Consider the following 25,754-nt stretch of genomic DNA (forward strand, 5'->3'; position numbering starts at 1 on the left):
CACCACCTTCCAGCAGATTCAGTTATATTTAAAGGTAGAAAGTTATAAACCAGGTGAATCCTAGTAAAGGTCTTAGTAAAAAAAATAATAAAAATAAAAGCACTATGCTTGGTCACAATATGGTAAGTCAGAAAATGACAACAAATTGATCAGAACAGTATCATTTCTCAATGGATTTCAAAGGGTCTCCTTCCTTCTTTCCCTTCCTTTCTTCCTTCCTTCCTTCCTTCCTCCCTCCCTCCCTCCCTTCCTTCCTGAGTTTTGGCGTGTGTGTGTGTGTGTGTGTACATCATCTTCTGTGCCAGTGTAAGAGGTTTAGGCAATGGATCAACCTTTACACCTGTGCCGAAGGACCCCAAGCTTGGATCTATCTCCAAGGGTGGAGGTGACTCTAGATCCTCATTATAATCCCGAGAGTGGGAACTCCTAAAAAATAACAGGTCTTTCTTGGTAACACCAGTTTCCTCCTTGGTAAAAGTTAGTGTAGTGGGAGGGTGGCAAGGGCCCTACCCTGCCACAAAATAAATGCTAAAACGTTATTTTGGTACAAATTGTAAACACTAAAGAGTTAAACATAAGAGACAAGTCTTGGGATTTGAGCTAGACCTGGATAAGTACATAGGATTCAGATTCTAAAAAGAGAATAAAAGGCAAGTGAATTAAACAGCATAAGAAAGACTCAGCAGAAAGAAGTATGTTTAAAGGGCAGTAAAGACATCTCATTTTGCTAAGAGTAAAGGATTCTATAAAGGATGACATTTGTGTGCTTAGGTCAGATTATGAATTTCCTTGAAAATCAAGCATAAGGATTTAGACTTAATAGAATAAAAATGCATAAAATATTAGACTTTAAGTAAAGGGATCATATAACTTAAGTGGAATTTAAACAAGTATCTTGTCCTTAAATCCAGGGAAGATGGAGGTTTAGGCTGGGCATGACCAGTAGGGCTGAGGCACTCCCCACAATTAAAAAGTCATGTCGAAGTGTACTATACTAATGGAAGTGAGTCATATACAAGGCAAGGTCTTCTGCCAGCATCTACTGTTTGTCTAGCCCTGACAAATATTATTCCACTTTCAACTGTACAAAGAAAGAAACTCAAACATCTGAAATTGCCACTAATATATGGCATGTATATGAGTTTCTGTTTCTGGTTCTGCCTAATTTACCTTGGCATTCTTTTCACGGAGGTCAAATATTTGGTGTGTTGAAATAAACGCAGAACAGATATTGGGGACTTGTGGCCTGCACATCTCAATTTCCACAGTGCACTGTTGGGCTTTATCCATTTAGTTTTCAGAAATATAAATTACTTCCTTACCAGAACAACAGCAGAAGTAAGGAATATAGCCAAAAGGATTGTAGTAAGAGTCAGAAGTCTAATTGTGTGACTATAGGCAAATCATTAACTTTTCTGAGTCTCAGATATTTCATCTATACAAATATGGGTCAAAGTTAAAATTTTATAATTCATTTTTAAAGAAGAAATAGAGATAATATATGAAAGATTGCCCATTTATGTGGTTTAAATAATTAAACAGCAAAATCCTGGCGGTTACAGCCAATATAGACAATTGACAAAGCAACAAAAGTCTTGGCAATAAATGCTTTCATCACTAAGGAGACATTTTTAGATAGTTCCTACTCTGGAAACTGTTCTCTTCTCACTGAAACAAAGTAAGGCTGATAACATCCTCCCAAAGTGTGCTTGGAAGATCACAAGCACCTCTTGGAGGAGACATGGAGAGTGGAGGAGAAAATATGTTCTTCGGGATAACATATAGTCTACCAGAGCATACACTGAAGCAAAGCAAACCCTCCTGAATCTTCAGCATTTTAACTGATGCATGCAGTATAAAATTAGAAACAGGACCATAAACACTATTATGAAGACTATACTCAGTGGGGGACACTGAACAAACATATATGGGAAAGTAAGTTCTCTGCAATTAGTATGAAAGCTCAGTCTTACCCAAATCCACATGAAATTTGAAATGGTTTGGAATACATAAGAGGATCAGTGAATGACATCAAACCCAAATGATGAAATAGAGAATCTGAACATGATCTTTCTCTTATTTCTCACTGATCCCTTAGAACCACCAATAGAAATATAATATTAACTCTACATGTAAATTAAATTTTCTAGAAGTCATATTTTAAAAAATAAGGCAGATGAGCTTCATTTAATAATACATTTTACATAATTCAATATATTCAAAATGTCATCCTTTTAACTTGTAATCAAAATAAAAATATAACTGTTATTTTACATTCTTCATAATACGTCTTTGATATCTGACTTATGGCACATCTCAGTTCAAACTGGGCACATTTAAAGACAGTCGCAGCATAAGAAAGTAGGGATTGTAAATTAATACTAGGCCATATCATATACTTGCACTTATTTTAAAGAAAAGCCAAGTTTAATAGTATGTTTTAGGTTTTAAAATATTTTTAGCCAACCTCTCTTGGTACTTACACAGAAGTGAGAAAAGATGATTGAAGGTATCTCAACATCCCTCTTTTTTTTCACTCAGAGGTTAAGATTTCTGTTGCAATAGCTAGGGATTGCATTGTCATTTCAGATGAATCTCAAGTCTGTAATCAAAAAGTGTAAGTCATCATTAGGTTCCTACACTTGTCATTCTTTTATTATTTTTCATTGCTATCTTAAGTATATTTACTTCTTGACAAACATAAAGAAATAAAGAATTATATTTAAATGGATAATAAAACAATTTGACTGCATAAAATCCCTTTTCATTTTAGGTAGACCTACTGGTACAAACAAGTCACCTGGGTGGTCTATTTTTCTTTGGTAACAGGGATTGAACTCAAGGGCTCTAGACCACTGAGTCACATCTCCAGCCCTATTTTGTATTTTATTTAGAGATAAGGTCTCACTGAATTATTTAGGGCCTTACTTTTGCTGAGGCTGGCTTTGAACTCACGATCCTCCTGCCTCAGCCTCCAGAGCCACTGGGATTACAGGCATGCAGCACTGCACCCAGCACCTGCTCTGTTCTCTTACTTAACTGCAACTGTGTTTTCCTTGGTAGATTACTTCTTTGCACCAGGGTTTCTTGATAGAACTCTATTGGTACTTTGGTTTGGACTATTCCTACTAGCTGAAGGTTATATACTATCTATGGGCCTGGCCAAAAAAAGTTAGTAGTTTCCTCAGTCATGGTGAAACAACAACAAAATGCCCCCAGGCATTTCTAAACTTCTCTTGATAAGACTAGTATCACTCTCCCAGTTTGAGAGTCACTGCTTAAACTCTGATAATTTAACAAAGCAACTTTAGTTGTAAGTATACTATATTTTGTAGTTTGCAAGTATTCTGTATTTTGTAATTTCTCTTATCAGCTAAAAACAAAGGATTATAAAATCAACATTTAAGGCCGGGCTTCATGATGCACACTGTAATCCCAGTGGCTCTGGAGGCTGAGGCAGGAGGATCTTGAGTTCAAAGTCACCCTCAGCAATTTAGCAAGGCCTTAAGTAATTTATGGATTTCCTATCTCAAAATTAAAAAAAAAATGTTAAAAAAGGGCTGGTGATGTGGATCAGTGGTTAAGCACCTAGATTCAATCCCCTGTGCCCATCCTCCACAAATCAACATTTTAAAAACCAGAATCACTAAAACATCAAAGAAACTCAAAGGCCCTTGTAAACACAACTGACTTTGCTTCAAAGATTTTTTGCTTTTTGTTTTCCACTTCAAGTTAACACTACCTTTAAAAAAAATCACATTTTTGAATTTCTTTTTTCTGACCTCTAAGAGGTATCTTACATTTTTCTACTTCCCTTTCCAAGACTATTTCCTCTTTTGCACTGTGTAATCTTGAATTTAAATCAGAATTAGTTGCATTGATTTTCCCTTGTGTTAATAGTCAAATTATGATACAATTTGAATTATTGAAATGCATATGGAGGGTTTTTTTCTTATTTTTAATGAAAACTCATGTTTTTAAAATTAGCACCTAGGGGACTATAGGTGGAGACTTAATATGTAGAGTCATCAGCATGATAATTGTAATTAAATAAACACAAATCAGTTCATGATAGCTGATTTCATTTACTATTATAATCAGCTTTCTCCACTATAAAACAGCACAATTAGTCCTAAATTGACATTCACTAATTGTATATTAGAGTTTCAAGGAAAACAATGAAGAGTTAGTGACTATCATAATGATTAAGATGTGTTTTGACATCAGTAATTATTATTATTTTTAAGATGGGGGTCTTGCTATGTTGCCTAACCTGATCTCCAACTCCTGGACTCAAGCAATCCTCCTGGCTTGGCCTTCTGAGTAGTTAGGACTACAAGTCACCAAACCAGCCCAGTAATTATTGTTTAGTAGATATCTTTTTGGACACTAAAATCACTACTAATATGATTGTATATGTTTGAAATTGGTTTTATGAGCAACATACAGATTTGATGCAATTCCCATCAAAATACCCACGAATTGGTGTGAATATACTTTGTATACAACGAGAGATATGAAAAATTGTGCTCTATATATGTAATATGAATTGTAATGCATTCTGTTGTCATATATAAATTTAAAATAATAATAATAATAATAACAATAATAATAATAATAATAATAATAATAAAAAAGCAGTATGGAGATTCCTGGGAAAGCTGGGAATGGAACCACCATTTGACCCAGCTATCGCACTTCTCGGACTATTCCCTGAGGACCTTAAAAGAGCTCACTATAGGGATACGGCTGCATCAATGATTATAGCGGCACAATTCACAATAGCTAGACTGTGGAACCAACCTAGATGCCCTTCAATTGATGAATGGATAAAAAAAAATGTGGCATCTATACACAATGGAGTATTATGCAGCACTAAGAAATGACAAAATCATAGAATTTGCAGGGAAATGGATGGCATTAGAGCAGATTATGCTAAGTGAAGCTAGCCAAGCCCTAAAAAACAAATGCCAAATGTCTGCTTTGATATAAAGAGAAAAACTAAGAACAGAACAGGAAGAAAGAGCATGAGGAAAAGACTACAGTAAACAAAGACGAATGGGGGGAGAGAAACGGAGAGAGAAGGGAAAGCATATGGAAATGGTAGGAGACCTTCAAGGATACATAAAATTATAAGAGGTTATGAGGGGCAAGGGGGAGGGAAAAAAAAAAAAGGGAGAGAATTGAACAACAGCAGGGGAGGTAGAGAGGGAAGATGGGAGGGGAGGGGAGGGGAGGGGGGATAGTAGGGGATAGGAAAGGTAGCAGAATACAACAGTCACTAATATGGCATTATGTAAAAATGCGAATATGTAACAGATGTGATTCTGCAATCTGTATTTGGGGTGAAAATGGGAGTTCAAAGCACAATTTGAGTCTAATGTATGAAAGATGATATATCATGAACTATGTAATGCGATAAATAATCAATAAAAATAATAAAAAAAAATGAATATGAAAAAAAAAATAGATGAATTGTATTCGTACTATATGTGTGAATCAAATCCTGAGACACAAGACACTTGAATATTTTTAACTTGAGTGATATTTTACTGGAAATTTTACTTTAATATTTATAAAACATTGATATAACAGATGAAAATATTCAGTTTAAATATATAAATGCATACATAATATATTTTACATAAAAATGTGCATGGGTCTTGATATGTGACATGATAACATTGTAAATAATTTATAGAAATATTCATTTTAAAAGCTGTAAGTTTAAATAAAAAACTAAATACTGTTGAAAAAAAAAAAGAATTGTAATGCATTCTGTTGTCATATATAAATTTAAAATAATAATAATAATAATAACAATAATAATAATAATAATAATAATAATAAGTGTCATTTTTCCAGACCTAGAGAAAACAGTCCTGAAATCCATTTGGAAGAATAAAATATTCAGAATAGCCAAAACAATTCTAAGTCAATAAGCAAGCTGGAGGCATCATCACAATACCTGACTTCAAATTATACTACAAAGCTATTGAAATAACCACTGCATGGCTCTGTCATAAAACCAGATACATAGACCAATGGGAAAGAAGAGAAGACACAGAAAAAGATCCAACACAATTAACAGTCATCTGATTCTTGACAAAGATGCCAAAAACATATTGGGAGAAAAGACAGGCTTTAAACAAATGGTGCCAGGAAAATTGGTTATCCATATGTAGACAAATAAGACTAGACCCTGTACAAACTTGAAAGAGATCAAAAGCCCAGGAATTAGACCAGAAACTATGCAAATCCTTGGAAGAAAATATACATTTGAGACTCCAGCATATAGGTACAGGCAATGACTTTCTTATTAGAACTCCTAAAGCTCAGAAAATAATGACAAAAGTTAATAAACAGAATGGCATCAAATTAAAAAGCTTCTGCACAGCAAAGGAAACAATTAGTAACATGAAGAAAGAACCTACGGAATGGGAGAAAATATATTTGCTAACTACTCTTTTTTTTTTTAAAGAGAGCGAGAGAGAATTTTTTAATATTTATTTTTTAGTTTTCGGCGGACACAACATCTTTGTTTGTATGTGGTGCTGAGGATCGAACCTGGACTGCATGCATGCCAGGCGAGCGTGCTACCGCTTGAGCCACATCCCCAGCCCTGCTAACTACTCTTTGACACAGGATTAATATCCAGACTATATAAGAAACTTTAAAAAACTTAATACCAAAACCTCAAATAACCTAGCTTAATTGGGCAAATGAATTAAACAGATTCTTCTCAAAAGAAGAAATAAAAATGGACAACAAATCTATGAAAATGTTCAACATCATGAGCAATTAGGGAAATGCAAATCAAAACTACAGTGAGCTTTCATCTCTCTCTAGTCAGAATAGCAGCCATCAAGAATATGAACGATACGGGGCTGGGGTTGTGGCTCAACAGCAGATTGCTGGGGCTGGGGATGTGGCTCAGGCGGTAGCACGCCTGTCTGGCATGCGCGCGGCCCAGGTTCGATCCTCAGCACCACATACAAACAAAGATGTTGTGTCTGCCGAAAACTAAGAAATAAAAAAAATGTTAAAATTCTCTCTTTCTCTCTCTCCTCCCTCCCTCCCTCCCTCTCTCTCTCTCTCTCTCTCTCTCTCCTAAAAAAATAAAATAAAATAAAAATGAAAAAAAAAAAAAAACAGAAGATTGCTTATCTAGCACGTGCGAGGCCCTGGGTTCAATCCTCAGCACCACATTAAAAATAAAGGTATTGTGTCCAACTACTTCAAAAAAAGAATATGAACAATAATAAATGCTAGAGAGAATGTGGAGAAGAAGGGACACTTTTTTCTCTGTTTATAGGATTGTAAATGAATATAACAACTATTGAAATCAGTATGGAGGTTCCTCAAAAGACTAGGCAGGAAACCACCATATAACCTAGCTATACAACTACTCACTGTTTATCCTAAAGAATTAAAGTCATAATACTAGAGTAGTACATGCATACCCATGTTTATAGCAGCACAATTCACAGTTGCCAAACTATGGAGCCAAACTAGGTGCTTATCAAGGATGAATAAATAAATAAAATGTGGCATATACACACAATGGAGCTTTATTCAGCCATAAAGGTGAACTATGTCATTTGCTGGAAAACGGATGAAACTTGAGAACATTCTGTTACACAAAATAAGCTAAACTCATAAGATCAAGGGAGCATATGTTTTCTCTCGGATGTGGAAGCAAGAGAGGAAAAAGGAAAAGAAAGTGAAAATAAAGAGGAGATCAGTAGAGTGTAGGAAAGGGACCAGGAGAGGGAAGAGTGAAGGGAAAATACTGGGGAATGATATTGGCCAAACTGTAGTGTTATATTGTGCATGTGGAAATATGTAACGACAAATACTGCCATGATTTATGACTATAATGTATCAACAAAAAAAAAAAATGGAAAAAATAAAAGAAAGCAAACAAAAGAACAAAATTGCTTTCATGTATGTATGTATGTATGTATGTATACAGCCTAGCCAAACATCTATTGTGAGCATAAACATTAATACTCTGGAACAGTGATGAGCCTGACACTGTTTTTTTTAAATTGTTCCTTCCTTCCTTCCTTCCTTCCTTCCTTCCTCCCTCCCTCCCTCCCTCCCTCCCTCCTTCCTTTCATTCTTACCCTTCTCTCTCTCTCCCTCTCCTCCCTCTCCTCCCTTCCTTCCTTCCTCCCTCCCTTCCTCCCTCCCTCCCTCCCTTCCTACCTTCCTTCCTTCCTTATTTCCCAGGCTGGCCTAAACTCCTAGGCTCAAGTAATCTTCCTGCCTCAGCTTTCTGAGTAGTTGTGACTGTTGGGGCACACCACGGTGTCCAACAATAACACTTGCTTTTGTAAACAAACTTTTATTAGAACACAGAAACTTATATTTACCCACAGTCTAGGCTGTTTTTGTGCTACACTGGCACTTGAGTGGCAATGAAGACTTGCCTACAAAGTCTAATATATTTATTATCAGTCTCTTTTCAGGAAAAGTTTGTTGATCCCTGATTAGATTATAGATTAAAGTCAGCAGAATAAATACATAAACATTTATTTTCTTACAACTAAAATTGGCTGTATGAAATGAGATAAATGATCTATTAATTGCCAAGATAAATGTCTCTTCCCTATAGAAAGTGTGTATTCAGGACTAGAAATCTTGGCACTGTGTCATGTCAAATGGAGGAAAAAACCTGGCAGTTCATTTTGATGAGACTTAAGAAATTTCTTTTCCAGGGCATTTTGAGGTGCATCTAAACTTTGTAGATAATACAGGGAAGAACATTTTAATCTGCAAATAGATTATGTTCATTATTAGTTTGTAATCATTTCACAACTATCATATAATATTAAAGCATCATTAGAGACTGCCTATCATAATAGAAACTTTTATGACTCTAGCCATTAACATGTATTTTTCTAGTTATTGTAGACCCATACTTTTAAGCTAGTGCTATTAGTAAAATATATGATTATTTAAGTCTGATTGCCTAATTTTGACCAGTTTATTTTTCAGATATCCATTTTGGGGTTTACTCTTTCAATTAATTTTGCGTTCCATGGGCAATGAAATTGTTGTTTAGTATATAAGATGCTGCAGTTTCTATGTAAGTTCACCTAAGTGCCTGTACCACTATTGATGGGCAAGGATATAAGTAAGTTAGTATTTTTACTTGAAACTCTTATAGATCTACTGTACTGGATTTGTTTTCCTGACACAAAAGAGTATAAAACTAGAAAAACTAAACATTTTCAGGTATTAATTTCAGACATGACTGTAGGCCTGGTGCACAAAACACAATTAGGGAGATGAAGCTCAAGTAAGATGGTGGTCATACTGAGTTAAGGAGAAAATTATCAACGTGCAAGATTACCATAGTGGTTGGAATTTTGCTCTTTAAGGCTTAGCAGAGTTTGACTGCTATAAAGGAGACTGAAGATGATGCTAAATGGCAATGTTGGAAGAAATTAGGTTTCCAGCAGAGTCAGATTTCAGCAGCTTCACTAATATATCAGGTACTTAATTAAGAGTTCAGAAATAAGCCTTAGCAAAAAGAACCACACACAAAAGAGTAAAGGGAAAAATGGTAGACCTAAATTTGAAATCAAAATTGATTCATGCTGAAAATGTATGTGGCAGCCAGAAAGGAAAAAGGAAAAGAAAGGTGTGTGTGTATGTGTGTGTGTGTGTGTGTGTGTGAAAGGAATCTGACGACAATCAAAGGGAGATCAGTAGAATAGAGGAAAGGGATCAGGGGAAAGAGGAAAGCAGGTAAAAGAGAAATACTCGAGAATGATATTGGCTAAGTTTTACCACTATATTGTACATATGTATGAAAACATAACAACAAATCCCACCATTATGTACAAGTATAATGCACCATGAAATATGGAAATAAAGAAAAATACCAAACCTAGTGAGGCGCGGTGGAATATGCCTATAATCCCAGTGACTCAGGTGGATGAAGCAAGAGGATCACGAGCTCAAAGCCAGCCTTAGTAAATCGAGGTGCTAAAGCAGCTCAGCAAGACCCTGTCTCTCAATAAAATACAAAACAGGTCTGGGGATGTGGCTCAGTAATTGAGTACCCTGAGTTCAATCTCTGGAACCAAATAATAATAATAATAATAATAATAATAATAATAATACCACCAAATCTAATATGATCAAAACAATTCACCAGTAATTAGCCTGCATGATACATAAAACAGAATATCCTTTATAGGAAGACAACATAATCCAGACTTCCTATGATGTATCATCTATAAATGACCAGAATATAATTAAAAAAAATTTTTGGTACCGGGGATTGAACCCAGGGGTGCTTAACCATTGAGCCACAACCTTAGCCCTTTTTTGGCATTTTATTTAGATACAGGGTCTCATTGAGTTGCTAAGTGCATCCCTTAGATGTGGAGGCTAGCTATGAACTCTTTTTTTTTTAACAATTTCAATTTTTAATAATGGAAACATTTTGCTATTCCAGAAAAAAATTTCAGGGGAGAAAAATCTTCCCTATAAAAATAAACTCATCAAAATTATAAATATTATAACTTTTTTACTTCTGCAATTTAAAATGCTCCCCTGCAATACCACCCCTTCATATAACACCTTTCCTGTACCATCACATTTTGAAGAGAAAACAGTATTACAGCAAAGCTCAGTTTTAATTTAACATCTTTGGCCTTCAGAGCCTTTATTCTTATTTTACAACATTAAAAATGCTGCTGCAGTAACCAGTGTTTAGGAGAGAACATCACTCTTCTAGAACCATGAACAGACAGAATTTTAATACAGTAACTTCCAAATTGTAACTTGTAGTGCACATGACAGGGAGGTTTGGATAAACACAGAGGAGAATATGCCTATTTCAGACAATCTACTTCAAGTAAAAAAAAAAAAAAAAAAAAGAATTCACAGATACCCATCAGCTACTACTTCAGGTTCTAACAGTGTCATGAATCTGAGAAACAAATGCTTCACAAACTATAAGTTTACTGGGATGAGCAATTAAAAGACCAGGTGGTTGATAACAGTATATTCAAACCCAATCCACAGTCTGAATAGGAAAACCAGTATTAAAATCATGAAGGCATTCCCTGAACAACAAAGGCCAAGTGTTGGATGACAATGTCACTAAAACCTCATTGATGCACTAAAAAGAAGTTACATGCAAAATTAAACAATGTGTGCCATGCATAATTTATTAGCTTTGAACTCCTGCCTCCTGAGTCGCTGGGATTATAGGCATGTAGAATATCATTAAATTTTGCCAGAATGCAAAGAAGATAGAAAAATGAGAACCACAAGAGAAAATATCACATATAAAAAAAGTTCCATGAGCTGACCCAGATGTTAGGATTAGCAGAAAAAAAATTTAAATAGTTTTTATAACTAATTTCAAGGAGTTAAAGAAAAGCTTAATCATAATGAATAAGTAGATATGGGTGTCAACATATAAATGAAAAATTTCTTTTAAAATAAATAAAAAGTATAGTATTTGAAATGAAAAATTCATGAAACAAATCTATCATCAGATCGTATAGTGCAAAAACAGCAAAAAGTTAACTTGGAGATAGACTAATAAAAATTATCTGGTCTAAAAATCAGAAAGAAAAAAATAGAGACTTGGTTACTATCAGTACAAAGTGACCTAACATACATATAATTAGATTTCTAGAAGAATAGAGGCATAAATTGTACATAAAAAAATATTTAAGACAATGATGGCTAAAATTATCCCAAATTAACAAAAAAAGATGTTAACAGATTTAGGAAACTCAGTGAATACTAAGGTTAGTTACAAAGCAAATCACATCTATCTGCATCAGAGTCAACTGTAAATAATCAATTAGGAGGAAAAAGGTTGTGAAGGCAATTAGAAAAATGTGGTGTGTTATGCATTGGTAAAAATGACTAAAATGATAGCTGACTTCTTATCAGAAATGAGAGGTTAAAGTTAATGGAAAGGTTTAAGGTGCTAGAAGACAAAAACTGCTAATCCAGGATAAATACTCTTCAAAACTGAAAGCAGAATAGACATTTTCAAATAAATAAAAAGTAAGAAAATTCAATACCAATAGACCTCTACTATTAACAATGCATCTGATGCGTAAAGCATTGATATTGATGTTCTATAATACATATAGCATCCACATCAAGAGACTGTGCTCTAAAGAAAGGAAATTAAGGCCAACAAATTATAAATTACAAATGATCAAGACAAACCAGAAGAAATCCAAAGATTAAAAAAATTACTCAACATTCATAGCTCTTAACAATGACATCTGCTCAAAAATTATCAACCAAATATCCCTGTAGAATGTGAACATAAATGAGAATTCACATTTACTGCAGAGATGTTGTTGCTTAGCAGACCTTTGGTATCGAGACAAATGGCAGCAATTTTTCTTAACAATGTTTAGGCTGTCATTATCATATCAAAGGCATCATACTATAAACTATTCCTGTGGAAAAGTGACCCTTAAACCAAAAGGACATAAAATTGGCCCCAGGAGTTTACAGAAGATGCAGATTCCTACATTTCATCCCCAAACTTCATCTGTTAGAGCAAGTTTGGAAAAGAGACAAGAATTTGCTTTGTTTTAAAAGAATTGTTTTCCAGAAGCGGGCAATCTACCACACCTGAGGAAAAAAAAAGTTCCAGAAGAGAAGTCAGATCTTTTGGGATGCCAAAACACATTAAGTTTTTCATTCATCTAAGATCTCAGTTGTCAGGTTCTTTTATCAGAGATAACCTTTTAAAAATGTAAAAGAAATTCTTAACCAGTGGGCATGCAAATACAAAAACAGGATGTGGGTCAGTAAGTGTTAACTATTTAAACTTAGACACAATTAAAATTTAGTCTCTCCTCATACTAACCACCTTGCAATGCTCAAAAGCCCTGTTTCTTGGTGGCGATCACAGTGAAAAGTGCAAATATAGAATGTTTCCAGCAGTGTAAAAAGTTCTGTTGGACCTGCTCTAGACCCTGACACTAAGACCTGAAGGAAAGTCAGCACCACCAGCATGCTTCTTAGAGGCAGGCTCTCAGGATCCACTAAGACCCACTGAATCAGAATCTCCAAGTTGTCTAAGTGATTTGCATGTACATTAAAGAGCACATACTAGAAAATTCTAGTGCATTCTAGAAAATAAACAAAACTCAACAAAAAACTTTAAGACCCATTTACAAAAACATTTTTTAAAATTGCTTTATCCAAATAGTTTTTCCTGAACTTCTTTAGCCACTTGAGAACGTCAGAACACATGTCTAAAAACACCCTATTGGAAGAATTTAGAACACAAGACAACTGAGATTTGTATATCAAAATGCGGTAAATTCTAAAGAAGACATGCTATCCTCCCAATTCTCAAAGAGTACATGGAAGATGAAACACAAAATAAGGTTTTTTGATGATTGATTGGCACTTAAGTCTACACACAAGCTAAATAACTGATGAAGACTGCCTGAAATCATAGCAGCTGTGATGCAAATTCATGTCCCAGTTTGCTGGCCTTTCCAAAGTGAAGATAAAATTTGCTAAATCTTGGAATTCTAAAATCATTTAACACTCAGGATAATTAACCCTAACACAAAAGTATTAGTGGTTTAAAAAGTATTCCTAAGAGTAGAAAGAAAAACGGTTACAAATTTTATATATCAATATGAAGGAAAAAAATGTCACAATAAGGAAACTATGGCTAATATATGCCAAATTGTTTAAAGTTGCCATTTAACAGAAATGATAGGCCAAAGGCTAATAATAACGGTACCTCTTGACCAGTTAAAAAAAGTAGAAGATCTCCCTCCTCCTCTTCACACATATGTATCTGGATCACTGTTCGAATTGCTGCTTCAAGATAATCTCTCTCTGGTTCTGGAGTATAAAAGATCTCAACAGGATGCGTGCGGCCAGGAATAGTTAAGAGAGGACAGTTATCAAAGTAAATCTGGAATTTTCCCGCATCTAGAGTAGCACTCATAACTATAACCTGAAAGAAAACAGTAAATTACTTGAGTCACCTTTAAGTTCTTTCATGGCCTCAAAGAAAAAAACAGAAAAGTACTGATTTACTGTTCTATATACAGTTATAAAGAAAACTATAAAGATCTTTAAATAAACCACTTTAAAAATGAAATACAGAAAGACTGAGGTACAGTAAAAGCTTTTTATTCAAAGATATTTAGAAATATCTATTTAAGTAAGTAAATTACAATTACCTTGAAACATACCAAATGAAAGTTTGTGAAAGAACTAATGGAGAACCACGTTAATGTCATGATTATTGCTACATTTATTCAAACAAAACATGTTTCCACATGAAAGAAAAAGAAAAAATGCAATATTAACTAGTGGACCAGGTGTAAATTTTCTCACTTCTTCCAAATAATCTTTAATACACACATCTTTAAAAAAAATCCTAAAATAAGCAAGGATCTTCTATACTTGTACAAAGGCAGAGCAAAAAAAAAAAAAGTCTTTTCAGGTACAGAACTTCATGATTATGCGGTCACAGCCCCATACAAATCATATATCATATAAACTAATAAAATTTTACTGTAAGTCTCCCTCATACATCATTCCACTAGAATTCTTAATTCTTATTTTAAATGAGATTTCTCCACTGAAACCCTGACAGCTCATCCATAATTTTTAACAGTGATAGTACTTATATGGTGCTTGTACAGCACACATACTAACAAGGAATGATGAGATGATGAGTTTTAAGTTTCAAAGTATGGTACACGCACACAAGAAAGCAAAAGGGGGAACTTCCTAAACTATGGGTCAAAAATGTAAAAAAATATATATATAAACTATTCAGACAGTTTTAAGACCTTAATCAACATAATAACACTGGCCAAGGTACAAGTGGTAAAGAAGGGGTTAAAAAAAAAAAAAACCCAAGAATTCTGAGGAGTTGATCGTCCTGGATGTTTTTGTTGGAAGACAGACATAAATCTGAGTGATAAAAACTGATCCTTTAAGGAGATGTCTGCACTTAATGATGAATAGAGTGACTAGTATGATCAAAAAAACAAAACAAAATGTTAGAATATGAAGAATCAGATGGGTTAGAAAAGAGAGATTTGGTTTAAAAATACATTACTAAAAAGTAGGAGAAATAAAGTGAAGTTTAAAATGAAGCCACATCAAAGTAAAAACATAGGCAGTACTTGGGCACTACTTTTAGAAGTTGTTTTTTAAAAAAGCTGATTAATGATCAGGATATTTCCCACTTTAATACATGCATACACACAAAATGAACTAAATGGGTAAAGAAAAACTACTTCACCTTTAAGTCTGATCTCTGTCTTACAACTTCTTTTAAAACACCCATGAGAATATCTGTAGCCAGTGTTCTTTCATGAGCCTCATCAAGAATTATCACACCGTAACGTTCCAGGAGGGGATCGTTCATGGCTTCACGAAGTAACATCTCATCAGTCATATACCTATATTCACAAAGAACATGTTGGTCAAGGTTCATTTTAAAAGAAAACTTGAAAACAGAGAGATGAAACAAAGACATTTGGTAAATGAAAACTAAACTTCTTCAACCAGGTACACTGATGCACACCTATAATCCCAGTGACTTGGGAGTCTGAGGCAGGAAGATCTCAAGTTCAAAACCAGTCTCAGCAACTTAGCAAGAACCTGTCTCAAAAAAACGAAAAAGGTGTAGCTTGGTGATAAAGCATCCCTAGATTCAACCCCCAGCATGGGTAGGGACAAGGGAAGACAGGACTTTCCCCAAAAAATGTTTTTTTCAAGATTAATTACAAAATTAAGCTTCAAGAGAATGTCTTAAGAGCACACACCAAACAAGCTATACTTCATAAAGTCTTCTCAAATACTGCAATGTACTGAAAAAAAAAAAAAACAAAATATTGCTGATTATGGAAGGCAATGACCACACACGCTTCACACAAATGCCAAATTGGACACTTAGATATAAATGAATTTCTTAAAAATAATCTTAGACGTAAATATTCATCCTGCAAAATAAAACCAATAAACCATTTTCAGCTGCTTTAAGACATCACACCACTAAAATGTTACCACATGCAAATGCACATTTCAAAAAAGTAAAGCCCTAACAATTCTTAACAAAGCTCACAGGCTCAGGTTCTTGGTTGAAAGGGGCTCACAGAGAATACGTCTAACATTTTCCCACCTGAAAAAACACCTTAATGAAGCATAAAAAGAAATCATTCATAAAGGTTTTAGGACTGAGGGGCAGCAACAGCACTGTGGAAATGCTGATACGTAAGTGGAATATAAAAGGCAAACAACATAAGAATGATTAATGAACCAAAGAGAGGGAAACCAGGATTAGGAATGGCTCAAAAGAAGGCAGTTAATATGGAATCTAAGCATCATAGGAAAAGCACCATGTAGATTAAGTATCAGCCATTCATTCCCAGTCCATTCCACTCTGCTAACACTCATACAAAACAATTATATCCTTGGTTTGGCCCATGGACAAAACACAATACGCCTTTAAATGCTGAATTCACTGTTCATTCAGTAAATAAAAGCCCATGATTTTATTTACAGATTTAAAAGCAGTAGAAATTATCTGAAATCATCATTTATGATCTCATCCTCTGGCTCTTTTTTCATGATTAGTCTAACCTAATCTTTCATGAACCAACTTGATATTTTTAGCTAATGCCATCTGCTGGAGCAGTAAGTTCAGCAAACTGGCAGGCAGTGTACAAGAGAAGTGAATCCCTCTCTTTACTTCACTAAAACTTAACTCTAAATTTAACCAATTTTTGGGCAAACAAGTCCATTTCGTCCCAATTGTATATTTCCTATCTTCTACTTTGGTGGTGTTATTTTTTAAAAACCAACAACCTGGACTAGGTAACATATTACCTACAAGATTATTTTATTAAGATTGTGAAAGAAAAAACACTGCCAATTAAAATATGACTCAATGCCTTAAAGTTAGTCCAACACAGTGCATGAGTCAGCTACACTATGGCCTCTAGATCCTTTGGAATTTCTTTGATCTATTTGAGGACATTTGGCAGTTTGTGCCTTTGGATGTATTACTGACACAAGGCGGGCAATCCTCTTGCACATTATCTCAATGGCAAAACATAATCCATTTGTGGGTAACTTCCTTAGTTTCAACAGAACTAATTTGTGGCTTTAAAGAATAAATGTTTGCATTCGAGCAAATACTATTTTGCCCAAATACTAGAAAATTTATATCCTATCACTGTTTCTCAACTTTCCAGATACTCAATAGCTAGCTATTCATTCAACAGAGACTCCTAGGGTAACATTTTTTGAAGGCATTTTAATTAGCTAATTCAGTATGTGTAGTCCCAATAACTAACAATACTCAAATGAAGCGATAACATATACAGCCAGATCAAGTGCAAGCATTCACAAGCAATGGGAACCACCAAAGTGCCACCAATTATAATGATCCCACATAAGATATGCATCAATTTGGACTTCAAAAATGGGGGAGGGGGAAATCACAAAACTAATAATACAACTCGAACTTGAAAATTTCTTAAAACTCTTTAAAAAACCACTCTATTTTGATCTTTTTTCCTCTGCCCATTTCTCAAGCGTTAGGCAACCACAACATGGAGATACACAGAAGCATAGCCATTCTTCTGCATCTTTCCTAAGAGGAAATGAATATCACAAATCAGTTAATGGAACTATTATTTGTCATGCTTTAATCAACAACCATGTTTATTATAAGTACTAAATTAAATGGTCAACCACATTCAAACCCTGTCTTTCAAATTCCGGAGAAAATTCCTAATGTTTCCTCAATGTTAATTTGATTAATCACCCAGTGATACAAACCATGAGATGCTGCAGTTAAATATCTCCTACATCACAAAATATGTGAAGTTTACTAACAAGTGAAGCTTGTTGTATGAACAACAGATTTTACAAAAAATGGCAGTTCTAAGGTTGGAAGGTCAAGAGAGTCAAATGTGCTCTTCTTTTCCAATGAAAACACCTGAATAATAGCAGTTAACTTTTCCAGAGTCTCAAAACCAGTTAAATAGCTTATTAAAACTAGTTTATATGTTATATTGATTCCCAATCTTAGGTGTACTATGATAGCACACGCCTACACTAGCACACTTGTCCTAAAAACTACTATAAAGGAACACACCTACATGTATGTATATCAACAAAAAGGTACCTATAGAAAGATATGACCAAGTTCTAACCTCTGGTACCTAGGAATGTGACCTTATTAAAAATCAGAAATTTTGCAGATGTAGTTAAGTTAAAATCTTCCCATGAGATCGCAAACATTTATGGTGCTCTCTAAACCCAATCACACATATCCTTAATGAAGAAATGAGAGGGAAATTTGAGACACAAAGAGTAGCCAGGTGAAGATGGAGAAAGAGACTGGAGATACATAAGGCAAGGAATAACAAGGACTGCTAATTGTCATCAGAAGCTAGGAAGAATCATGAAATGAAAGGCTCTTCTCTCAGGATCTCCAGAAGGAACCAACTCTGTCAATGCAATGCTTCTGAATCCCTGGTCTCTAGAATTTAAAGAATAAATTTGTTAATTTAAGACTAAAGCAAGAAAAAAAAGAGTACTTGATCATTTTCTATACTGCTAAATTTAAGAAACCCTTTGAGAGAGAGAGAGAGAGAGAGAGAGAGAGAGAGAGAGAGAGAGAGATCGAGATCAATCCACCTGACACATAACACATAAAAGACATAACAAGGAAGATATTGGTGGTCCTAAAAGCCACAGACCATTTCCCTTTACCTTAGTCAAGTTTTACTACCTTTCTTACTAGTAATAAATATTTACCCAGGCTAAAAGATGAGTCATAATTCTAAAGTTTTAAAAATGGATAAGTAAACAAAAATGCTATAAGACAACCAAACTTGAAATGATCTATTCACGTAAAGACATACAAATTATCTGCAACTTATTAGAAACAGAAAACTTGTGCCTCACCAGAATTACTTAATCAAAAATTTTGAAGGTGAGGCATAGCAATCTGTGTTTTAACAGAACTGTTAAATTCTATACACTAGACTTAAGTCTTAAACTCTTGCTAAAGTTTAAGACTTAGTCTAAATTAATAGTTAAACAAGAGGCAGATTAAACAAATAGATACCTAATGTAGCATCAGACTCCCTTGAATTAACTCATAATTCAGATATTCAAGCACTGTTTAATTACCGAAATAAACCCAAAACTCAAAGTGCTGATAGCACCATCCTAGCTTAACAGTATTACAATCACTACATGCAGAAAGAGTAACTACAAACTAACCAATTCTGATCCAGCCAGATGACATCACCAATTCTGAACAAAGCATAGTAATGCATTATATCCTTCACATATATTATTTATAATTTTGTACTCATGTATTTTTAAATTTTTGAAACATCCCATTCCTTTGGCTTAAGGAAAAATCACAAACTAAGAAAAACATTCATATTTTTCTAAATGAAAATCAAACAAGGGCTGGGGATATAGCTCAGTTGGTAGAGTGCTTGCCTAGCATGCACAAGACCCTGGGTTCAATCCCCAGCACTACAAAAAAAAAAAAAAAAAAAAAAAAAAAAAAAAAAAAAAAAAAGAAAAGAAAGAAAGAAAACCAAACAAGTCATTTAAAAATTTAATAATAAACAATATATATAAATTATTCCTCACTTTAGTGTCAATGACTAAATGTTGCAACTATGAGTGGAAAAAAATTAACTACACAGGGAAGTAAGGCCCAATAGCTCAATGTTATGTTATTTGGTATAGGTGGCAAAAGGAGTGGTAAGAGAAATTACCCTAAACCTTATGAATTCCTCCCCAACCAAATCCAGATTGGGCAAAGATGCTTAAAATAAAAACACAAAAGTAGAATATAAGAATCAAATAACTTAAAACAAGCTTGGGCGGGTTATGTTGTAAAGCCTGGGACATCATATAAAGCGGTAAGTTCAGTACTTGATCAAAATCAAAAGTTTTTTCATTACCTGTAAGAAATAAATGACAACCTGGTCAAAAATTGCAATTTATATCCAAAATGCTATTTTGTTAAGAGCTTCTACAAATCAGTAAGAACCAACCACAGAAAGATAAGAAACCAAATACCAAATTTTATCAATTGTGTGATACTGTATGTTGTCAATTTTCTGAAATTTGATATGCATTTCAAAATACCACCTTATAAACTGCTGCCAACCAGATAGCAATCCTTCTCAACAAATGAAAAAAGCATCAGTCTCAGATCCCAAAAATATACAAATGGCTAATACATACCTATAAGATGCTCAATTTCATACAAAAGAAATGCAAATTAAAACTATAAGGAGACTACATTTTTCACTTACAAGATTGACTAAAGATAAATTTTACTAAGCTATATCAGGAAAGGCAAAGAAACAGACACTCATCTGCTCATTCCTTACTGGTGGGAGTAGATAAAATCTTCATGAAGGGCAATCTGGCAAAGGCTGATAAAATTCAAGCAAAACCTTTGATCCAACCAATTTCACTGAGGGAATTCATTTCACATATGCCAATGTGTAAAAACTGTGCATACAAAGTTCTAAGAGGGTGCTGAGGACACCAACTGTTTCTAATAGCAAAAATTGCAAAATATTAACCAATCAGATTAGTCAAACTAGAAGACAATAAAAAATGCCAAGCAACCATTAATAAAAAACAGTGAAACAACTTGATATTACTGTTCTAGAAGAATCGAACAGCACAAAAACAAAAAAATCTGTTCTGAAAATCCTAGTCAGTGCTATTCCCATACTGTCAAGAGTTTGGTTGCCTTTCAAGTATAGACTATACTCTGGTATAACTAACTATGCAGATAACTCAAAATTGTATCTAAAGATCTAAAACATGCATCCACATCACCCAAAGAAATTATTGGATGACTTCAAAGGTTGGCCATTTTCTTACTGATTTGTAGGAGCTCTTAACAAAATCAGCACTTTGAATACTAAATGCAATTTTTGACCAGTTTCTCATTTGTTTCTTGGCCATATTGTTTCGGATAATGAAACTTGCATTTCTATCAACTACTGAACTTACCACTTTTATGACAAATTACAAATTATTACATTTGACATGAAATGATAGCCTCTAAGCACAGAAAAGAGAAATTCTACATATGAACCTTAAGTATTGCATACTTTAGAAAAAATGAAAAAGATGAGCCTCTCACACACACACACAAACTATCAAATGTGGAAGACAATTCTTAAAGATTGCAAGGGGTCTAGAATTCTAAAATTTCAAAACTGAATTCTCTCTCCTATTCCAGAAAAGCAACACTTATGTATTTTTTTAAGTATTCCGAGTTAAAATCCACCTTAAGAACCAGATTTTTTTTTCTTTTTTGAGACAGGATCTCACTAGGTTGCTGAAGGCCTTGCTAAAGGAACTAATTTTTTTTTTTAGCAAAATTGAATTCTAAACAAAGGGCCCACACTCAACAAAATGATGTTGACCCAATATTAATAAACTGATGTATAGATAAATTTTATATTAAAATAAAAATAGACATTTAAGGTATATATAAATTTTCTATCTGCCACTGAGTTTTTAGATTAACACACTACATTATAGTTAACTTGAATATGTATCATAAGACAGAATGGTTACAGTCAGGCCCCAAGGCCCCAATTTAGGATGGTTTGACTTTATAATAACAGGCTTACTGGAATGTAAATTAATGATATAAAAGATAAACTTTGATCCATGTGAACATAGCAGTTTATGAAAAGAAATTTTGTTTTTGAATATTAAAATCTCCTGATTAATAGCCTAACCAAGGTATAGACATTCAGACAAGGCACATTTATTTTATGTGTATGTGTATATATATCACAACCAATTTAAAAAAAATCAAACCACTTCTTTGGATATAAATATATCAATGAAGACTCAATGTATTTAACACCATATTTCTGGTGAAAAAATAAATATTCTCATCATAATGATTTAAATCATAATTCATACCACTGTTTTCCATAATCAACATAAGGACACCATAGTAACTACTAGTTCAAAGTGACTCAGCATTTCAACAGGACCCATACATTCCTATGGATGTTTTACATAGGCTCAAGTTCAATTTGACATTCTCAGCAACAATATTACACTGTAGGAGCAACACCATTCACCATAACCACAAAAGCACCATAATACTGATTACGGTAAAAACTACTGTATGTAAATGATCACAAGAAAGATGTGGTATTTTCAACACCTTGGAATCTCTTGTTTTACTGTTCTAAATACAATAAACTAGACAAAAAGAATATATCAAATACCCTTTGCAACATGTATGGATTCATTCTTAGCTAAAATGTTTAAGACACCAGAACTTAAACCTCTGTTATGGCCAACAGCTAAAATATATTTAGTTATGTTTCAGAGCCAGATACCAAATCAAGCAAAAAAAAAAAAAAAAAAAAGTAAGAAAAAAGCATAAAAAAATCAATGATAAAAAGTAAAGCGACTAAATTTTTTCCCAACATTCATTTCCAACTCTTCAAACTTTCACAAGTGTTGAAGGAAATGCCTTCACCTTCTCCACAGCACTTACAGAAAGCTGAGATGAATGTATCAATTCTGTTCAATATTTTCTAAGATGTCACACTGTGCAAAGAAAGCCTTCTAAAATTAATCCCTTACAAGTGTATAAGTTTATACACAAGAGTAGAAAATCAAGTTAACATCTGATGAATTAACAAAAGCCAAAAAAATTTTTTTTTAAAGAGAGAGTGAGAGAGGAGAGAGAGAGAGAGAGAGAGAGAGAGAGAGAGAGAGAGAATTTTTAATATTTATTTTTTAGTTCTCGGCGGACACAACATCTTTGTTGGTATGTGGTGCTGAGGATCGAACCCAGGCCGCACGCATGCCAGGCGAGCGCGCTACCGCTTGAGCCACATCCCCAGCCCAAGCCAAAAAATTTTTACTTCTAGGGTAATAACTTTCTTGTTTCTGTTTAAGAACTGCTTAAAGTGGTAACCAACCACTTTGATTTTTTACTCCCATAATGTAATTGCTATACTTGAATGAGAACAATGTCTACCCACATAACAGATGTTCAATAAATTAGTTTGTAACTTGTCTTTAAATTACCACACCTGTTTTCACTTCTGACCTCAAGCCCTAGAAGAATATATGGCTTCATTCATTCGACAATGTCAAGTTTGAATTCAATTAACCCTTCTCAATTACAATTCAATTACTGTGTTAAAAGGAACTTCATTAAACTGCTTTTATAAGTTCCTTTCTTGTTTTTATTAGCTAATTAATAAGAACCAATAATTTCTCAAGCTGGAAATCTCCACTACCAGCAGCAATGCTGGGTGAAACACTGCTTGAGTATCAGAAAATTATTCTTAAGGGTTACATACAAATTAACATGAATCTCAGAACAACCCCATAAGGTAGTTATTATAATTTCCATCTTCTGAAAAAGCAGTAAGTACAGGAAGGTTAATTAACAGTCAAAATCATACTGCTAAGTGGCAGAGCTAGGACACAACTTAGGTACTGTGACCCCAGGGGCAGTGTTCTGGGATCTACTTACTTTCAGTTCTCATCTCAAATCATCTATTTTTAAATGAGGGTGCCTGTTGAACAACCACTCTGAAATTCTGTAGTAGTCCTTAAACAGAACTGCTTCAGTTTATTGTTTCCTGGGGCACAAAAAGAATCTGCCAGGGACATGAAAGAATCTGCTATGGCCATGCCTTACAATGACAGTGCCCACCTTAAAGGTTAATGCACCCTCCAGCTCCTTACTGTAGTAGTGTTTTTATTAAGCTTGTGTTTGTTAAAATACTCTGGTATTCTCTTTCATCTTATTGCCTACAAAGATTATTTTATTTAGATTAAAAACAAATTCTACATGTTTATGATCCAAATTGTATGGAAACACATTCTTTAGCTGGTCTGTTCAAAACTTATCTCACTCAAGCTTTCCAAGGGACAGTTTATCACACCCTGAAATCCCAGACTGTTCATCTCTCTAGTCATTCAATTACATTTCAACCATATCTTCTTGTCTTTACCTTTTCTTGCCTTTTTAGCAGTTTGCCCTGAAGTTACACACCAGATAAACATCTCAAGGTGGTACACAGTCTTACAGAGCTAACACACATGTTCTCTAAAAGCTGCTCTGGTTCATAAACTCTCTCAGATGGGGTCCTTGGTGTTGTAAAATTCCAAATTTCAAATGAATCTGACACACCAAATGGAAAAACTTAGGGAGGGAAAGGCAAATTATATATACTATACCCCATCTTCACAAAAGAAATTTTAACAAAGTCAGAGAAAATGTCTTTTCATGAATCATCTATCCATTTGTCATGACTATGCTGCTTAAGTCATCCAAATTCTACAACATAGTGACAAAATTTCAAACTCCTGTTATGACTTTAACTTCCTCAGATTAAAAAGGAACAAAGGTTCTATTTGTTGTGTGCATGGCAAGTACACACAGATACAGAAACAAACCCCATTCCCTGTGTTTATGGTTTAATGAAGCAAGAAAGACCAAAAAGGCTATCTTCAATCATCTATACATGGTACACAAACTAGTCCTTTAACATCTTAAAATTGATCTGATATGAAAAGGTTGACTTAGACAAATCAGTTGGATATTTTACGAATATACAGTAGGTATAGGACTGTAGGACCTTCTCAAGTAAAAGGTCATGATTTTTTCCATTCAGAAAACAAAGTGTAAAAAACAAAAACAAAACAAAACAAAAAAAAAAAACCCACTGTTACATCTGATTGGAACGCACTCACTCTGCACCCCAATCCCTGTTCTGGCTGGTACTACTTTTGTTTTAGGCCTTTATTTAAATACACACTTCTCTTTTCCAAATTGAATTGAATCCTCAAAGCATACTTCCATATGTTCTATTTTGGACTCTATCTCAATTGAAAATTTTATATTTATACTTGATTTGTTTTATGGGGACAAGAACCAGATTTCTTTTTTGTTACTATACCTAGCACTGCTCAACCTACACAAAGTACTCAATTAAATGACTGAATGACTGAGCATTACATGGTACATGGTACATAAGTGGATTGCCTTGATATCAAAACACCTCAGTAATTTTGCAGCTTTGGAATAAAACAAAAGGCATATCCCCTAAAATAACAATGAAACTGGCTACCAAATTAACAACCAAATATTGTGTTTCTTCACAGGCAAAAGATTATCAAGCCACTGTCTTCCCTAAAAATTAATTGGCTCAGTGGTAGAGCAATGCCTGGCATGCTCAAGGCTCTGGGGTTCAATCTCCAGCACCACAAAAGAACAAACAAAAAACTCATCTGCCTCAAAAAAAGTGATGAATTTCTTAAATCATGTACAACTGCAAATGCTGGGGATATAGCTCAGTAGGTAAGGTGCTTGCCTTGCATACACGAGGCACTGGGTTCAATCCCCAGCACAATAAATAAATAAATAAATAAATAAATAAATAAATAAATAAATAAATCCTGTAGAACTCCAACTACAAAATGCTTCTTAAAATCCACAGCAGAAGTGCTAGATGCCATCGATACCTTCTCCTTTCCATGAGAATGGATTAAGATTTTTACTGACCAGTCACAAACATGGCATGATGGCATGGCATCATTGTGTTTTGCTATCTGGTCTTCTCTTCTTTAGAGCCATCTCAATCGGGCTGCCCCCCCCCCCCAGTTTCTAACTAAGACAGCAACAGGAAAATAAATATGTTGCATAA

General features: G+C 34.3%; 1 protein-coding gene across 1 annotated transcript in view; it reads right to left on the minus strand.

Moving 5' to 3' along the window:
- Nucleotides 1-2,484: 2,484 nt before the first annotated feature.
- Nucleotides 2,485-25,754, minus strand: part of LOC308633754 (ATP-dependent RNA helicase DHX15-like) — a gene marked incomplete at its 5' end in the record, with an annotated part of 36,535 nt that continues 13,265 nt past the window's right edge. The window contains 3 exons of the mRNA XM_081266800.1: nucleotides 2,485-2,602; nucleotides 13,766-13,984; nucleotides 15,290-15,449. Of these exons, the coding sequence (XP_081122926.1) occupies nucleotides 2,597-2,602; nucleotides 13,766-13,984; nucleotides 15,290-15,449 (385 nt within the window). The 3' untranslated portion in view covers nucleotides 2,485-2,596. The remainder of the gene's footprint in view (nucleotides 2,603-13,765; nucleotides 13,985-15,289; nucleotides 15,450-25,754) is intronic.

This window comes from Spermophilus citellus (assembly GCF_964194105.1).
Source record: "Spermophilus citellus genome assembly, chromosome: 14".
In the NCBI taxonomy this organism is placed as follows: Eukaryota; Metazoa; Chordata; class Mammalia; order Rodentia; family Sciuridae; genus Spermophilus; species Spermophilus citellus.